The following is a 19,957-nucleotide window of genomic DNA, read 5'->3' on the forward strand; positions in this document are numbered from 1 at the left end:
ATAGAGTTACCAGATGATAGAGAACTGCATTTTGTAATTGCACTGGGCAAGTACAATATGGCCAGAACAGGTGTTAGCTTAATTTTCCTCACCTGTACCTGCTACCAAGTCTGGTTACCTTTGCACAGTCATTCGATGTGGTTGTTCAGGGAAATCAGTGCAGATGGCATGTCACTGTGTGCACTTGGAAAAGATTTTTACAACTAGAAGCCACTGACTCCAGTCAGTATGAAAATTTAGTATAGGTTACAACTAGAGTTTAACTTAAAACTATTTGTTGCCATAACCTCAGCACATGAGGAAAAAACAATGCGCAAAACACATCTTAATTCAGAAGTAAAATGAAAAAAATGAAAACACATAATGTCTAAGGGGTGTCTCCTTGAATTTTGTATACTAAGGTCTTACGAATGTATGTTATATTTTTTTACCCCATTCCCAGTCTGTGGAAACCCAGGGCACTGGGGATATTGCTCTGTCTGCTCTGGGGCATCCTGACTCCCAGGGGAGCAATGACTTTGACCCTCATTCACAGAGAGAACTTCCAAAGCCTCAAGGTAAAATAGAAACCACAAAAGTGTGAAATAGATTGTAGAGATTGTAGATAGTAGTGTAGTATGTCACATGGGTGAGAAATTTAGTTTTTAGGATTTTTAGTATGTTATAGACAGGTTCAAGATGGAGGATATAGGGTGTTGCCTTGAGTTCCTTTCTTCTTCTTCTTCCTCTTTCTTCTTGGGTTTAGACGATATCTTGTAATTGGGTAGAAAAATCTGTATTGCGGGACTTTAGGGGTAGGTTATTGGGTTAGAAAGAGAAATAATCTAGGTGTCACTTCTTAATTGGGTAGTTTAGTTTTTGATTAGACTTAAAAGACCTTGCAACACGAGGTTGTTAGCCATTTTTGCGCTGTTTTTCATGCACGCAGACTATGGTGCAGACAGCGTGATGATGTTTTGATAACATAACAATAAACAGAAGATGAAGAGGAAAAAGTCCAATGTGTCTCTCGTTCTTGACACAGAACTGCTCCAGGAGGGTCTCCCCTGCCAGGGGAGCCCCCAGGGAGTTGCCCAACTTGGGGCCAACAAACTCACACCAGTCAATATATATTGTTTTGTAGCAAAACTAGTACATCACTTTTTAGTGATTTTTTTGACCAATATTCTTAAAAATAAATTAATATCAGTACTCTTCTAGTTCAGAAAATATAAAGAAATATCACTTCATATTTATTAACAAAAAAAGTATGATTCATACTAAAAACAAAGTATAACACAATAAATTTCATAAAATAGGGAAATACATGGTAAGTGAAACAGATAAGTAGAGGATTCTTTTATATCCATTTCATTTGGAACAGCTATATTTTCTACTTTGTAAAATACGTTTTAATGAGTGACTGGCAGTTTGTTAGCTTTTCATTTAAATTTTGTAGTGGCTAGGAAAGCATTTTGGTTTTTGTTTGGTTTTTTTTTTTCCTGATCTTTAACATTCTGTTACTCCAACTACTTTGAATATGTGCTTATACAAATGCCTTACAAAAGTGACAGGGCTAAAGCAATTGCCACTGAAATAGTGGAAGACTGACAGAAAGTGTAAAAAAATTATGGTTATTGTCCAGCTGAAAGTGTTGTTAAAACATATTTTGCTGAGGCTTTTTCAGTTTGTTTTGTTACAATGGTCTCAAAAATAATAATTTTTCATTAAGCTGTTTTCATTTTAGCTATTTTGAAGCTTTTCTAGTTTTTATTCCTTGAGCTAATGCTGAATCATGCTCTTATGATCCATTGTATGCAATGGTTTTTGAGTATGATGATGAGATTTTTTTTCCTGACTTTTCAGTAATATTTTATATGTGACAGTAATAAATGCAACCTATTAATAAAGCTAAAGTGATAAACATAACAGTCAATAAAGAACACTCACCTACTGTCAGTTGTCCAGTTAACTGTCCCATGTGATTTCTTGCATTCACTGTTACATTTCTGTCAGACTGTAAGACCAGTGGACTATCCTGGGAAACATGTATGAGACAATAAATGAGAGAACAAAAAATTGAGGTAAAATTAAATTAGAACTTATTATTAACATGCATGCTGAGAGGGAAGTTGTGTCAACAGCTCTTTTTAATTTTTATTAAATTAAATATCATTAAATATTTTACAAGTCAAATTTTTATATTAAAGAATACCAAGAATACTATATTAAACCTGAAATTTTTGTGCATATAATCCCTGCTTCAGAAATTTCTTTAATTTGGGTTTTAATTACCTGTTAATATTACAAGGTTCCAAATTCAAAAAACCTTAATGCAAACCTGTTCTACTAGCCTTTCCCATATACTGTTAACCTATACTTTTCCAACTACCTAACCAACACCATATTGTATTATCCTATTATCTGCATAATGTATAATATTTGCATTGCACTTACTAAAACCTTACAAACACAGATAGGTGTTTCTTTGAAGATAAAGAGAATTGTTACTCTCAAAAAAACAATGAGAGCACTGGAAGGTGATTCTGATCCACTGCCATTAGTACCTTACGGGTACTATTAGGGATCAAACTGATAAAGCAAGGAGACAAACACTTTATGCGAAATACAGTCTTAACAATTTTGGAGTCAGTTGGCAGGATGACTACATGGCTTTCAGCATCCAACTAGGTTTGAGCTTTTGAAAAAATGTTTGCATATATAGGAGTAAGTGTATCCTGTGTTCAAAGCCAGCATAAACAATCCAAAAAAGAATTTTTGCTTCTTGAAGAATGAGGAGCCAGATGCACTCCTTTAGGGGAAGCACAGATGTGCAGGAAAGGGGAAGAGCTTCAACAGAGAGCCAAGAGAAACAGCCTAAAAAAAAATTGCAAGTTCACCAATCATGCTCTCATTGGAGTGGGGTGAGTGCATGAGAAAAGGAAAAAAGCAGGATTGTGACTGCTGCTGCAGAGAGGCACTTTTCTCCCTGAAATCACCTGATACTACACAGCTCTTTCCCTGAAGACTGCAGAGAGACCATGGGTTACTTTATTGCTTCTGGCAGTTTGCTAGCATTCAGTATGCTTACATATGTTTATCCAACAGCATGAAGACATCTGACAGAAACAGCTGGGGATGTGCCTTAGGTAGGAATGACTAAAGGCTAGGAAGATATTTAGGAAATTTATTATATACTTGTTATATTCATAGATTCTTCCCTGGGCATCTATTATTGGTCATCCCTGGATTAAGCATGTACAGGTTAAAGAGACCACGCATATGCGTCTCTTAATATATTGGCTCATGCTGTTCTTAAAAGTTTTTTAGATAAGAAGGAAATTACACAAAGAGACATAGATAAAGATTTATTTTTACCTGAGTGATGCATAATTTCTCTAAAATTTTCTGTGCTTTACAGTCCTTTCCTTTGTATGCAGAGTTTTCCTGTACAAAAAACATTCCTCCCAGTTGTTTTCACTATGATTATTAACTTTAAATGATAATCAGTTCCCTGGGAAGCCTTAAATGACTCTGAGCTAATTTCAAGGAGTTCAGGTGTATTTAATCTCTCACTGGACTATGCTATGACCTCTCCAACATCCTGCCAATTAGCTCTGCTTCACAGATTCTGGCAGATGAAAGTGACTGTTTGGCTTGTCCATCTTTCCAGATAAAAAGATATAATTATCAGTGAGACATTGTGTGCAATTCTACTAGTTTGAGATGAACATGTGATGCAATCAAGGGAGCTTCTAGCAACAAAAGCAGCTGTTAAGAACCTTTTCCTCTCCACTTGATTTCCACTTTCTTTATGGTCTTTTGAAAATCACTAATCCAGGCAACTGCTGCTCTGGAAAAGGTAGTTGTCCTAATAGGCATTTGCAAGGCCAAAGGTTTTTAAGGAGCCCTTTTAACTTTTGTGTAGTCACTTTTTGGTTAAAAGTCTTCTCAGTCAGAATAATCTTATCTTTGGCAAGGGATACAGCCATGCCTATTTTTGCCTGTTCAGTAAAGGTTTGGACACTTACACTCACAAAAACTGATCACAGTCTGAACGAAGGCTTCTTTCCTTTCACCATAGAAAAGTACTTAACATAAACCTCAGGCTAAAACTTGCCTCCCAGGTTCTAATTTCAACAAAAGAACCTTGTATATCTGAAATACAGGAATTCTGAAATACAAGATAATAAAAAACTAGGCAAGCCAGGCCTTCTTTCTTCTTTTCTTGTCTTATATAAAAAATAAAAAGAGGGCTGAAGAAGTTAAGAACTTAAATTTATATTCCTCATTTTTTGGATGACAAATACAGAGCAGCAAGTTTAAATACTGGGCCAAAGAAAACACAGTGGCAAAACTTCTATCATGTTAAGCAGTCCAGCATTTCATCTTGTAATGATGTTGTTATGTTTACAATTACATTGCATTTTATTTTATGCAGGAAGCACCTAAAGACAGGGGTTCAAGGAATTCAAAAATAATCTACTCAGAGGAGCTAGACATTCAGAGTAGACTTAGCTGAAATATGTGGAATTACTGATGAGCATAAAGTGCATTGAATATCACACATAGGAATACAAACATATCTAAAGCATAAAAACACTGGATAATTTTCTCTCTCCATGACCAGACCTGCTACTTTCTTGGTGCAAACTTCAGTTTACAATGATTTGTGATGCCATTTCAGAAATTATATTGTAGATAACAAAACCCAACAATGGAAGAACATTCTTACAGTTACATAGAGCTTTAATAATGTCAATATGCTAATAACTAAAATATTATAGAAGGATATTGTCAGGGCCATGAGGGCTCTACCAGCCCTTACTGACCCTACCAAACATCCCTGGGGGACCCATTTCAGTCCAGCCCCACCTGAACTGAACCCTTCTAGTTCATTTGTGCTACTTTTCTCCCCTCTATCAGCCCCAAAGCATTACAATTTCAAGATAAAAGGTAAAGCAGATTAAAATGTTACAATAGTTACTTCTTATCTGAAACAGGTTTACAGCTATGATTCTTAAAAGTAAACACAAACTAACTCATTTAGGGGATATTTTCAGAAAGCTTTCTGAAATTTTAATCCAGTTATAAATACAATGATACCTTTGAGGAAAAAAAAGGTTTGGTTTTTAATTTTTTGTGTTTGTTTGATTTGTGGATTTTTGAGTAAGAATCAGTTCAGTAATAAATATCAACTTTTAGTTTTAGAATTAGAAGAGCATATAATTGTAAGAATATGAAAGACTGATAGATTAAAATAATTTATAAAATCATTTTACCAAAAAAATATTCTGCACGAGCAATCATAGCAAAATTTTTTTTTCACAGCTGGTTCAATTATTTTTAACATATTTTGGAAAAATTTCATGCATTTTGTACAGTATTCAAATAGGCAATCCCAGCTAATTAGCTCAGTTTTGAAGTCTTTCCAAAATGAACATTTTAAATTAGAAACACTTTAAATGGAGCAATTTAATTCCAGTTAGTTTAATAAAACATTGGTTTACTTTAGGTAAGGTGGTATACTGTATAATTAAATATATTCCCAAATTATGCTCAGAACACAGATAATTATAATACCACCAACTTTGACACTCAGGAACCATACTGATATGTCTACATTGTTATAGTGCAAGCAGTGGCTCTTTTATGATTTGATTTCTGTGCTTAGGCAAGTGTAACACTTCAGGTCTCTGGACTTCTACACTGTGTCACACAGATGTGAAAAATAATGTAATAAGCAGGTAGGACTCAAGATCTGTCATGCTATCTGCTGGCAATTTGTAAGATGTAGTGCTATATATTCTTTTATTTGAGCCTACCTCAAGTATGGGCAGCCAAAATAATTATGACAGAACCTTTCTTTACAGGACACTTCTCAAACATACCCTGATACACTAGTGACTCAGAATGACCATTGCATTACCAAGGTACCTTTACAGAAAAAAGAATCAGTATTAAACTTTGGTTTGCTGAGAAACTCACCATTATCAGATTTTAAGAAATACTGAGAATATGTTTCCTCACTGCTGCAAAGCACCACAGTTTGTCTATTGCTTTAGAGTTTCATGCTGTGGGTGCCACTGAACAAGCTGATTGTCTGCAACTGGTCAGTGGCCCCGACAGAAGAATGAAAAATGAATGAGTTATTTGACCACTCCATAGGAACAAAATGAGAACTGAAAGAAATAGAAAGTACTTAGTAGTCTGGTCAGTGCAGCAGACCAAGGGAGTCAAAGAACAGATGAGTAGATGTGCAACAACTACAGGGGCAACTGCAGTAAAGGCAAATGACAGATAACAAGTGTGAAGAATATCTTGGATGAATTCAGTGCAAAATGTTTAAAAGAAGGATATGAAAGACAAAGTGTCAGTCAAGAAGGATAGAAAGCAGAGCAAAGAAGATGGAAGATCTGAGAGGATGGGAAAAACATTCTGTAGAGTTTATCCATTGTCCAGAACCAGAGGATCTACATGTTTTAGCAACATCCGTTGCAAATGGGGAGAAATGAAAGAACTAAAAAACCACACATTTGTAGGGCTTGGAGTCTCAGAGGCAGACTTTCTATCATTATTACTAGCCCTAAACAAACATGAAGAAATTTGCATTAGGAAATATATGAAGGAAAAAGACCTACAAATGAAAGCAATTGCTGAGTACTTAAAAAATTGAAGTCTCTATAAAACTGTTGGAAGTTTGTACAAGTTTGGAACTGTTAAAACAGAAATTAAAGAAAACTATTCTTCATCAGAATATTCCCGTGATATTTTTTCCAAGAATATTTACAATATTCCATTATATCAATATTTACCAGCATTCAGTATTTCCAAGAATATTCTTTAAAAATTCCCAAGAATCTTCCCAAGGTGTCAAGACAGCAGAGAGCCCAAAACAAGTGTTTTTCAAATAGGGAGAAATGAATATAATTTATTGTCTGAGTTATTCCTGCGCAATTCTGAGCTGAAGAGTTAACATGAGTTTTGGTCCAATTTAATTAGACGCTTTCTTTTCTTGTTTATAGAAAATATAGATATTTTTTATATCCCTGGTCCCAAAACAAAGTTTCACATCACATTTTTGTGTTCTTCCTAATTGTCATTTTGAACCTGAATGTCCCAATCTAATTGCTACTAATTACACTTAAAATCACAAATCTGATTGAAAATTTTCAGTAAATACATTTGGACTTCTGTTTTAAGGAAACATTCCAGATATCTTAACATTTTGACCAAATGTTATTAAAAGCCTGTGTTTCTTCACATGAGATTTACACACTGAGGAGGTTTGGAAAAACACAAGCAAATAGTTTGAAACAAAAAAAATAAAACATCCCAGTTGATACTTGAGGTTATTGATAATTTTTAAAGAAACATATTTCTAGATAACTCTTTTTTTCATCAAAGGATGTTCTCTTGATTCCCAGCCTTTGCTCTGTGTCCATGTCAGCCTTGTTATATGCTAAAGACAGATGTTGACCAGATTCCTGACACACCAAATCTCAACAGAGATTAACCCAATCTCAGCCCAAACAGAGCTACACCTACCAAAGTAATATAGATGTACCCAAAAAGAATTATACACAGAGTTCCAAGAAGCCACATGAGCAATGATCACAGCTATAACCTCCAGATAGAAATAACCTACTTGTTTTACTTCCTTGTATAATGCACTATGAAATTTTTATTATGGAGGAATTCAATCAGCCATAGAAAAATGTAATGATAAAGCAGAAGTAGATATTTAAATAGCAGACAAAAGACATGACTTTTGTAGAATTGATTTAAACATCAAATAAAATTTAAAATGGGATTTAGGTATAAACATCCCAACTAAAAATAAAGTAGCACTACAAATGTACTTGGAGGAAACTTGTTAAATGCCCAAAGCTCACTACTTAGTCATTAAACTTGTGCCACAAAAAGTAAAACTGTGTATTACTGAACTGCAAAGTCCCCCAAAACCTTAACAGAGACAAATGTAGAAACCAATGTAAGTGTCAAAATTTGAAGCAAAAACATTAAGGGTGGAATCACTATACTTCACTCCTTTCAAACTGGTCAAAGTTCTTGTGGTGTGGGTGCCTAAGTTATTGAAAGGATTTTTGTCATTTAAGTTATGCTCTGTGTTAATAGCTCAATTCATTACTCTGTTTTCAGCCTTGGAAAGAAGTCTTTCAGTTCTTGTATGTATGCAAGTGCTGGCCACGCTATACTATCACAGTGAAACAGGACTGTCTTTCCCATGCTGTTTTAACTTAAACTGCTACAGCATGAAATATAGCAATAATTAACACCAGGAAGAGGATGAAAATGTTACAGGAAAATTTATATAAATCAAAGTATATTCATGCTCTTGAAAGCTATTTCCCACCACTCTCTATTGAGGGAGAATTTATCTAATTTATTTTAGATTAAGTAGCTGAGAGAAGAAAAAACAAAAGCCACCAACCCCCCCCCCCCAATATGCTGTAGTGAGTGATCTGATAACCTGGATATTTATAAGTCATTTACAAGATTTCTTATTTCTGAGATGCTTATGACAGAGGAAAGTGTGTTAACACCTGTTCACTTGATGTTTGTCAGGAATTATACATCAGTTTTACTTGGCAATAAATGGAAAAACTGATAAAATTGAAAGAAATAGTCAAAATAAGCTTTTTTTCATCATATTTATCCATTTCTGTGGAAAACCTGAAATAAAAGTTCTGAAAAATGTGAACTCTTTAGCACATCAATAGGTTCTAGGTTCCTCTTTTGTGGTGCCTTGCAGACAGAGAGCAAAGGACTACATGAAAATAATATTTCCATCAGCAGTTTTTATTTCACTATGATTTCTTTGACAGATCTTTTCAAATTCTAAAGCTGAAGAAGAACAAACAAATTCTAAAGGAAGTTTAGGGAACAAAGTAAAATTTTAGAAATATGTAAATTGTAGCAGAAATTTGGAATGAAGCTTATAGCTCAGACAAAGCAGAAAAAGATTTGCTGTTAAACAAAAAGTATTAGAAAGTCTGTTTAATGTACATTAAAATGAATATGTTAAATAAAATTTTAAGACAAAAAAGGCAAGATGAGTCATTAAACCTTTAGTTAGAATGTTTATTTTAGTTGAATATTAAACCCATTATTTTATAGAATTATTCTATAGGTGGAAACTTATATGACTAAATGATAGCACTAATATTAGCATCAGCTTTAACAGCAAAAAATCAGAAAAGTTACCTGTATTTTTTGTTTCTTCACCTAGCTCCCAGTTTCTACAATGTTTATATTTCCTGATAAGCCTTCCTTCAAGCACAGTCACTCACTGCTGGATCCTAATTACCTCGAGAACGCTTTCTACATTGCTAGTTCTCTCTACTGTTCCTGTGTTAAATAACCAGAAGCAAACACATCTCAAATGAACTTTGAAACTTAGTAAACAGAGGGGATATTATTATTGTCACTTTATTGGGAGTTCCCCTACACACACCCGTTGCCTATTACAATTGTTAGGTGCTTTGAGGCTGTATTATTGCACTTCATTGAGACAAGAACTATCAATTAGGTGGACAATTAGCATAAGGTACAACAAGGCTTTGATCAAGGCATCAAAAGGAATGAGTAAGAATGGCAATTACAGGAATTACAGATAATTCACTGATTTTCTAACCAGAAAAGGAAGGTCAAAGAAGGTGTAACTCCCCCTAATAAAGAATGTGCTAACAATGGATGAGGAGAAGGCTGAGAAGTCCTGAGGGAACTGGCTTATGTAGTTGCTAAACCACTCTCAATGATATTCAAAAAGTCCAGGCAGTCAGATGAAGTCACAGGTGACTGTAAAAAGGGAAAAGTACCTATTTTTGAAAAGGGTAGAAATGAGGACCCTGGGAACTACTGACCTGTCAGACTTTCCAGACATCTGTGCCTGGAAAGATCATGGAACAGGATCCTCCTAGTAGTTGTGCTAAAGCTCATGGAGAACAGGGAGGTGATGAGATACAATCAGCACAACTTCACCAAGGGCAAGTTCTGCTTGACCAAACTAGTGGTCTTCTCTGATTACAAGGGTCAAGAGTGACAAGGGAAGGGCCACAAATGTAATTTATCTGTAATTCTATAAAGCCTTTGACATGGTCCCTCAAAACATCTTTCTGTCAAAACTGGAGAAAGATGGATTTGATGGATAGACTCTTGAGTGGATAAGGAATTTGTTGGATGATCACATCCAAAGGGTGGTGGTCAACAGTTCCCAATGGATACAAGTGATATGTTGTATCATTTTGGGGTCTGTACTGTGACCAACACTGTTTAATGTCTTCATCAATGACAAAGGAGCTGAGTGCAGCCTCAGCAAAATTGCAGACAACCCCAAGATGAGTGGTGCGGTTGAGGATCCCATCTAGAGGATGGGATGCCATCCAGAGGGACCTGGACATGCCTGAAAAGGGGGCCCATGGGAATCTCACACAATTTAACATGCCTAAGTGCAAGGTGCTGCACCTGGGTCAGTGCAGCCTCCAGGTATCAACACAGGCTGGTGATGAACACATCCAGAGCAGCCCTGCTGAGAGGGACTTGGGGGTGCTGGTGGGTGAGAGGCTGGACATGACCCAGCCATGGGCACTCACAGCCCAGAAAGCCAAATATGTCCCGGGCTGTATCCAAAGTAGCGTAGGCAGCAGGGGAGGGAGGGGATTCTGTCCCTCTGCTCTGGTGAGACCCCACCTGGAACACTGCATCCAATTCTGGGGTCCTCAACATAGGAAGGACATGGACCTCTGGAATGACTTGAGAGGCTACCAAGATGAAAAGAGGGATGAAGCACCTTTCCTATGAGGAAAGGCTAAAAGAATTGGTATTGCTCATCCTGGAGAAGAGGTGGCTTTGGGCCTTCCAGTACCTGAAGAGAGCCTACAAAAAAGATAGAGAGGGACTTCATACAGGAGCATGTAGTGATAGGATTAGGGGGAGTGGCTTCAAACTGACAGAGTAATTTTAGATTACATATTAGGAAGAAATTCTTTACTATGAGTGGTGAAGCATGGGTACAGGCTGCCCAGAGAAGCTGTAGATGCCTCAGCCCTGGAAGTGTGCAAGGCCAGGTTGAATGAGGCTTTTAGTAACCTGGTCTAATGGAAGGTACCCCTGCCCATGGCACGAGGGTTGGAGCTAGATGATCTTGAACGTGCCAGAACTGAAACCTCCAGCACTATTGCAAAGGTCTCAGCATCTGTTTAACCAGCTCCTAAGCAAGAAATTCAGCCTAAATTTCTCTGCGCAACAATTTTTTAATGAAAGCAACTTCTGTGATGTTATTGAGAAAATTCAATTTTGACAGTCCAGCCAGAAGAATCAGATAGCTTTCCACGTGGTCCGGCTGTAAAAGAACAAAAGCTAATTTTTAGCTGTTTTAATTATGGAACCATTACTTACACTTTTCCATACTCCCTGCAGACAGTCACAGTCTTCTTTTCGGGACCACTGGTAGTTGCATCCTTGATGTTTCCTATCTTCTCTTAAGAAAGGATCTGTCTCATGATTTCTTATCACTTTCTCTTCCTGATCATTAAGCTTCCCTAGGTGATAATGGACTATAAAACCTCTCTTTCCTCCTCTCTTTACTACACACTATTTCTGATTCTATGGTTAGGGCTGCTCTGAATTTCCCTGGAGAAATTACATCTGCTGGCAACTTCTCACCTGAGGGAGGAGAGTGTGGTTTTCTCATATAGAAAGAAAACCATAAAATTCTCCGTTAACAAACATTGCTGACATAAAAAAGAATGAAGATGTTTCATACCTCTGGTTGGTACAGCATCCTTAATTTTTGAATAAGTATACAAACAGCTATTAAGTAAGTCCAAACGGTCTTTGCTTTCCAATCCCCCATGACAAGATCTTAATCTACTTTTTTTTTAACGAAGTATGCATATTTTTATCACCATAGGGTATGAACAATCAATAGAAAATGCTACATTATCTTGAAAACAACAAATACAAGAGAGTATTTTAAGATTAAAAACCCCAAATATCTCCTACATATCATGCATTCACCCTTAATCCTTACACACCAACATCTAGAATGTGACCTTGAAAAGTATTATCTCAGGTTTTGCTGTTCAATATTCTTGCAAAATATTTAATAAGTAGCTTTGACATTAGTATGACACAAAGTTGGCCAGTATGTGAGCTCAGAATTTGTTTCATGTCTCTAAAACTTGTTCTCTTTGGAAAGGAGATATTCATCCCCATATTTATTGTAGGACATATCTTGGTGGTTCAATAAATTGCCTTTCTATCAGGAAATTTGACTTGAGACTTGCCAATCACAGACTAAAAAAAGCCACTGGACCTGTTCTGAAGGTCAAATTTGAGGAAATAAAATTCTGTAGAAAGGATTATGGTTCAGGGAAGGCTGTGGCACATGCTCCTTCAGGGAAGCATATTATTTCCCGGTGGGAACTGCACTATTGTCAACTTTGCCATTGAGATAATTGCCACCTTTTAGTAACACAGATATTTTCCAAAGGATATAATTAACAATCTGACTTTCATTTTAACTCTGTAGTTATTCAGAATTTATTTCTGTTTCAGTAACTGGGTAATTTTTTCTACACCAAACATTTTCACTGCAGATTTTAAAATACTGAGGAAAACTTCTCTCCACTTACAAAGACTACATCAAATACAATTTTACGACTGCATTTTTTTTCACAGATAACATTTAGACAGAAAAAGCACGAGAAATGGAGAAATGGACCTGGATCACTTCTGCAACCTGCAGAATTAATCAATAGAGCCTTTTAAATTCAAGATCACAGAGCAATATGAGAAATTAAAAATGGTTGTATTTCCTCAGTAACAGTGTTAAAATGCCAAAAAGATCTCATTCTGGCTTGCATTAGTGTGTGACATTTTTCATGCTTCTGCTTACACAAAGCAGTGCACACAGCATACCAAAAAATTGAGAATGCTTTTTGCTTTTTTTTTTTCTTCGTTGTTTTGCACAACAGTAGTTTTAACATTTTATGTTGTGCTTCTAGTCAAGCTGTCCTAAATGTAGAGATCAACAGTTCCAAGTGATTCTGTATCAGGATTTTACAGTAATAGTCAGTACAAACAATTATACTTAACTTTCCATTGTGATCTTATAATATTCTACTATAAACTTATAAATTTATTTTACTCTGTAAAATATGTCAAGTGCACCTTAGTTATTTCCAGTGAAATTTGAGATGCTATTTTTCCCCCCCCACATTTATTCTAAGAGGCAGTGAAAAAAGTTCTGGCTTGTGTTTTCAGCTCGGACTTTTGAACAAAGGTAATGAACAAAATTTAAACTTGGTTTGTGCATCTCATAGAATGGTTCCTGTAAAGCATAAAGCCTTTGGTTTAGAACTGTCAAAGTGTTTAAATATATGAAAATTATGTCAAAGTTGTCAAAATGTACTCTAAAACTTTATATATAACAGTTTTATAATTAATAAAAATAGAAATGAACAGTGATCTTTTAAAATAAATTCTTGAGGACCCTAAAAACCTGTCTAACAATTTCTTTCTTCCTTGAATTTTGTTAGGCCTTCTAGGATTCTAGAGTTTTATGCACACTTAAAACCACTGTGACTTTCAATATTTTACCCTTAAACTTAGTCCTGCAATTCAAATAAAATTAAGAAAATTTGTCATAAGAACTTAGAACTTATATTGAACTAAGATATTGTTCAGTCAATTAGCATTTTAATAAATATTAAAATTTATAAAATTTCTACTCTTAGTATTATAATTAAATCAATGTCTTCCTATTTGATTCTAAGTGGCAATGAAAATAATTTACTAGTTTGTCATCTAATCAGGTTTAATTTTGTTAACCTCTTTTTAGCACTAAAACAAACAAGTCTATCAGCTGATCTATATTTTTAGAGCTACTTTTACCAAGCTTCCTCAGACAAAATCTTGCCTGTGAGTAACAAACTTTAATAGAATATTTGGTGTAGAGAAGTGGCTTAGTGACTCCTTTCAACAAAAATTACTGATGCAAATCACCAGTCATTCTTCAGAATTTTAAGGACAATGTATACTTAAAGGAAGATGCTATAGAGATAATAATAAAGGTTGGAGAATCCTCAGAAGTTTAAAGATAATTAAAAACAGATACTGAACATCTCTTTGCAGTGCTTGCAATGATGTAAGCCTGAATTTTCAGATTCTTCCAGACCAAATAAGAATAATGAAAGAAATAGTGGTTTACCGTCTCTCAGTATACAGTTTCGTTTTTTCCTTCTTGGCTAAGTAAAAGCATTCATCCCATCACTCAAATGAACTGGCTTACCAGAGAATGCGAACAGACAATAGCAAAAAATAGAATTTAGACTGTTTCTTAAGACAATTTAAAACCACAGCTCAACTAAAATAACTAAAAGCATTGAAATGATAGAGGTAAAAGGGAAGTTCTGCAGTAGTGGATGGGGTTGACCAACTAGGAGTAGCAAATAGCAGAGACTTCTTAAACTATGTTTGAGCATAGAGACATATTTCTCTGCCCAAGGACCTAATGTGCAACTGTGCTATAGTCTTCCAATATTTTTATAATTTCTATCCAAATGCTTTATGGCCAAGTGAGAGAAACTACATCAGAACTTCTGCAGAATGTGACCATGCATTCATTGTCGCATTCATTAAGAATTTAAACCAGCTTCAGACAGTAAGTATTTAAAGTTGAAGACACCAACAAGAATTGATTTGAAAGATTCCAGTTTCCCTTCAGATAAAAACATACAACAATAATTATCCCAGTGATAATTCCTTGCTTCTATACTGGGTTGACATTTATAGTTAAGTCCTTATAGACTCTAAAAAACCCAATTTTGTTTAAAAATAAATTTTAAATAATGAATTGAATGACTTTTGTGCTAAATTGCAGCACATTCTTTACAAGACAAACTGTCCCATCTGTCAGCCTGGGTCCTCTGGGACTCTAGTATATTTGTAAATACCCTTAACTGGTAACTGACTGTGTGATGGTTCCTCTCCTGAAGAGAACGTTTCTTTTTCTTTTACTTTATCCATTTTGACATGAGAATTATGTAGATGATTGGCACACTGAGTACAGGAGATTGCCAGCCAAAAAAGTGGAAAGTCATTCCAAGTCAAGTTTTGTGACTAATTCTCACTCTACTGTTAAATATTCTTCCCTGTAAAAAAATTATGAAACATCTATTTGGAAGAACAGGTTTGCCATCATTGTCAAAATCTTTTAAAGAGAATCCTAGCTAACCTATGCAGTATTTCAACACAGTATTTCAATTTTTTCCCTTTAATCAGTGTTGCTCTTCCATTTGTCAGTGCCATGGAGGTGGGGGAGGAAGGCTAAGTGCATTAAGTCAAGAATACAAGAAAATATTATCTGATTAAATGTCAATCTAAAAAAAAGCTAATTTTAGATGTATTTGTGTTAACCTATAACTTTTATGTAAGAAAATCTCTATTATTAAATTTTCATCCTCTGAAAATGCTATGTTTATATTATATTTTAAATTTAGTAACCTTTAACCCAGTGTGGTAATTTTTCAGCAAGTAATTGAAGATATTCATGTGTATATAGATATAATGGATGAATTAACTTGCACTAGGAGACCTTTGAATAAAATAATGAATGTATAATCATGCACGTATCTTGAAAATTGTTTTGATTCCTCTAATAATATGGCAATAATTCTACATGACACACTCCAATATCAGCTTGATACCCTGAAAAAACTATTTTCTTTTCAATTCTCTTGTTAAATAACTTCATTTCATTAAAAATCAAATTTGATCAAACACTTTTAAAATTTTTATTTCAGCCGGCGAATCTCAAACTGCCATGACTGAATGAAAGACCAGGGGTGAGATCAAGCTATACAGGGACTCCCTAAGGTTCAGAAACCTCATCATGACCCTTGGTAGCCAACCAGGCCAGGAGGGCCAGTGCTGTGAACAACCAAGGGAGATTTAAATGTCTCCAGGGTATGCAGGCAACCAGAAGCACAGAAAACAGGAGTTAGGCAAACAGGGGTGTGGCACATCAGTAAGGGAGTGGCACAGCAGTTTGCATGGCAGTTTGCCCTGTGCTCTTCAATGTTTTCATAAATGACTTAGACACAGGACTTGAATGGATTCTAAGTAAATTTGTAGACAGTACAAAACTGGGAGGAGTTGTTGACTCCCTTGAGGGCAGGGGGGCCCTGCAGAGAGACCTCGACAAATTAGAGAATTAGGCAATCGCCAACCATATGAAGTTCAACAAAGAACTGCACCTGGGATGGGTAATCTGGGATGTAAGTACTGGGGAATGAGATGTTGGAGAGCAGAGGTGTGAAAAGGCACCTGGGGGTCCTGGTCAATGGCAAGTTGAACATAAGTCAGCAGTGCCTTGGCAGCCAGGAGAACCAACTATCCTCGGGGGCATCAGGCACAGCATCACCAGCCAGGCAAGGGAGGGAATTGTCCTGCTCTGCTCTGAGCTGGGGCAGCCTCACCTCGAGTGCTGGGGGCAGTTTTGGGTGACGCAATATAAGAAAGATATTAAACTATTGGAGAGGGTCCAAAGGAGGACAACCAAGATGGGGAAGGGCCTTGAGGGGAAGCCGTGTGAGGAACAGCTGAGGTCACTTGTTCTGTTCAGCCTGGAAAAGAGGAGACTGAGGGGAGATATTGCAGTCTTCAGCTTCCTCTTGAGGAGAAGAGAAGGGGCAGGCACTGATCTCCTCTCTGTGGTGATAGTGACAGGACCTGAAGCTGTGTCAGGGTATGTTTATGTTGGATATCAGAAAAAGGTTCTTTACCCAGAGGGTGTTTGAGCACTGGAAAAGGCTCCCCAGGGAAGTGGACACATCATCAAACCTGACAGAGTTCAAGAAGTGTTTGGAAAATACTTCTGCGCACGTGGTGTAAATCTTGGGGATGGTCCTGTTCAGGGTCTGGAGTTGGACTCGATTTTCCTGTGGGTCCCTTCCAACTCAGCATATTCTGTCATTCGGTGATTAATAGTGCTAACTATTATGATATGCAATGCTTTCATCTATCTATACTAACAAACCCCCCAAAAAGTAGAACTATATATCAAATGGGGGAAAATTGCAACAGAATTAATTTTACTTCATCATGCTAGTATTAGCTAGTAGATTTTTTTTCCAACCAATAAAATTACAAAATCCATAATGAAATACAGTTGCATTTCCCAATTTCCTGAGTTTGAATTTAATCATTTTTTCCTGCACAGACATCAGCAAATAGACCTATGTCAGCCAAAAGCTGTGAATGCTAGTCATCTATCAGTTTCTTTTTTGAGACTCTAGCATAAAACAGTATTTTAACAGTGTGCTCTCTCTAGGTCAGCACTTCTGAACTGTCATAGATCCTGAGGGAAAAGAAGAATTTTAGTTAGGAAAAAATCTACCCTGAGTCAGCGTCTGTCTAGTTTATAGTGTGAAAAACTCAGGCAAAATTTTTATAGGAGAATGTAAAAGACAAGGAAAAATGTAGCCAGAACATCTATTATCATCCATCATTTTATGTCTCATAAGTTATACAAAAGGAATTATAGCAATAGAAGAGGACTTGTTCAAATTTATATAAAGGGAAATGGAGATTGTCAAAATCTATGATATTCCCACTGTGTCACGGGGACAGAGTTCTATACTAGCTTCATTTTAATTCAAAATCAGGAAGGAGACATTCAGTTTCATTATCTTTATCTGGATATATTTTTATATACCAAATTGATAAAAAATACTGAGTATCCCTTCCAAAATCAGGAAGGCTGTATTTTCAAAACAGCATTTTGCCAACAAAATATAAATGAATTTTCAAATATAAAATTCTTGTTAGTATAAATAAAAAGCAAACTAATAAAACACTCTTCCATATAATTATCTTCCACGTTGCTTTGAAATGATGCTCCTTTTAAAGGCCCTATTTCCTCAACAAGCAGGCAGGGACAGAGTTACAGCTTTTAAACTTGCATTCCTTTGGGAGTACAACTCCTTTTTATATCATGTGTATACAATAAGGCAGGTGCTCTACCTGTCAGGCCTCCTAGCCCTGACTCCCTTTCCAAGGAATCATTAAAAGCAACAACTTCTTCCCTTGCTCAGGCAACTCAATTTCCTACTGCTGAAGGGCAAGGAAGGACAGATGCAATTCGTCTGGCTTTCATGCGAGAGTGAAGTCAAGAACAGAGAAGACCAAAGCCCAAGACCTAGGAACCGAGTCCCACAGCACATTTGTCCATTGTCTTTTTCTCCTGACAAGCTGAACTGCAAGCTGAACTTGCACCATGTTTCAAGGACAGATTCTCAAATTTGTTCCAGATTCCCATGGAATTTCTTCCCAGTTTGACTCTAGTTGACTTATACAACTTGGCACCTTTTCCACAGGGGCTTTAAAAATACTACATATTTGACAATAATATGTCCATTTTTACACCCTTAATCTTTCTTTCATGAAGCTAAGATATCAATTCCTATGAGGTGGACAGAAATCTTGCCGAAGAACTTCTATAGTGAAGTATTTCACAGTCTTGGAAGTCCCCTTTTATCTAGCCAAAAATGATTTCTTTTCTATTATTTTCTTTGGTTCATTCAGTTTTAAAAACAATGTTCAATACTCCCAATTCAATATTAACACTTTAGAATGTTATTTTCATTAAGGGTAAAAAAATAAAAATTGAATTCATGCACACAATGAAGTTCACGGCGAGAGAGTCAGAACAGAGTATGGAATCTCAAATGCTAGCTATGACACAAATATATTTCCCAGTTTTTTTACTTTTTGATTTTTACACAGAAGATTGAAGTTTTTTCTTTTCCCCATGCTTTGTACCTTTCAGACATAATTTTCATGTTTTTTCACTCTCTGAGGTACTACACTCAAAATAATCCACTCCCGGCATTGTCAGGATGTAACACAGATTGTAGTAGATATTAATGCAACAGGCTGAATCTGAGATGATTTTAAAACAGATTTCTACATGAGAAGAGGATTGATATTTATCTGTGTGGGCAATTTATCTTCTTCTGTACAACTGTCTTGCATGACCGTTGTACAGAAGAACAGTTCATAGTACTGCCTTTGCTTTAACTTTCAAGAAGATGCAATAAATACCACTGTCACCTTTTAAGGTTGAAACATATCTTTTATTGTGTCATATCTTTTTTTTCCCTAATGTATTGTATAATACATCTACCAGTTCTCTTTTATTAATAGAGACTCACTTTGAGTCATTCAATTGTACCATGCTACCAGTAATTCCTGATATCTGCAGGCTCTTCTAAAGCCCTAAATGAGAGGAATGATTGAATTAGGGATAAACTTCCTTTGAGTGTCATAGGAGAATTATAAACACAATGGAAATTTCACAGAATTTAAAAGTAAAATCAAGTTCTGCAGTTTGATTAATTTCAAGGATTCCCTCCAGAAAATGTAAGTAATCAATTTCTTAGTGTTAATGATAATGATTACAGAAGTTTAATTTAATTTTCAATTTTAGATCGTTTGAATGACAAGTCTAGTCACAATTGGTAGACTACTAATAGCAAAAAAGGTTTTTGAAAGTCTTTCATTCACTTCTTTGACATAGACTAGATCACAATGTATTTTATTATCTCTGGAAGTGGAAGAAGAGATGCTGACTTTGCTTTGCTGTGAGAGAATAAAGGCACACACATCAGTCACTCACTAGTTGACTTTGTGATATAGATGCTTTATCAACCAAAGGTTCGTTTGTGCTCAGGTATTACACAGGAATTCTAGGAGGTGTAAATAGCTAATAACTGTCGTAGAAAGACGAGTGCTAGAGTTGACATAAGCTTCTTTATGCTGCTTCAGAGACAGTGACCTTGTGTGTACATAGGTTTGTGTGCCAAATATTTCTGATGGTCTCTGCTTACTACAAAAAGGCATTTCAGTATCTGTATGTGGCAATGGTATAGCCGTACTGTCTATACTTTGCTGT

General features: G+C 35.9%; 1 protein-coding gene across 1 annotated transcript in view; it reads right to left on the reverse strand.

The window, feature by feature from the left end:
* The window catches only part of SGCZ (sarcoglycan zeta), a 173,575-nt gene that overhangs the window by 63,026 nt on the left and 90,592 nt on the right, over nucleotides 1-19,957 (reverse strand). The window contains exon 3 of the mRNA XM_053940643.1: nucleotides 1,930-2,017. Within this exon, the coding sequence (XP_053796618.1) occupies nucleotides 1,930-2,017 (88 nt within the window). The remainder of the gene's footprint in view (nucleotides 1-1,929; nucleotides 2,018-19,957) is intronic.

The sequence above is a fragment of the Vidua chalybeata genome, chromosome 4 (assembly GCF_026979565.1).
Source record: "Vidua chalybeata isolate OUT-0048 chromosome 4, bVidCha1 merged haplotype, whole genome shotgun sequence".
Taxonomy (NCBI): Eukaryota; Metazoa; Chordata; class Aves; order Passeriformes; family Viduidae; genus Vidua; species Vidua chalybeata.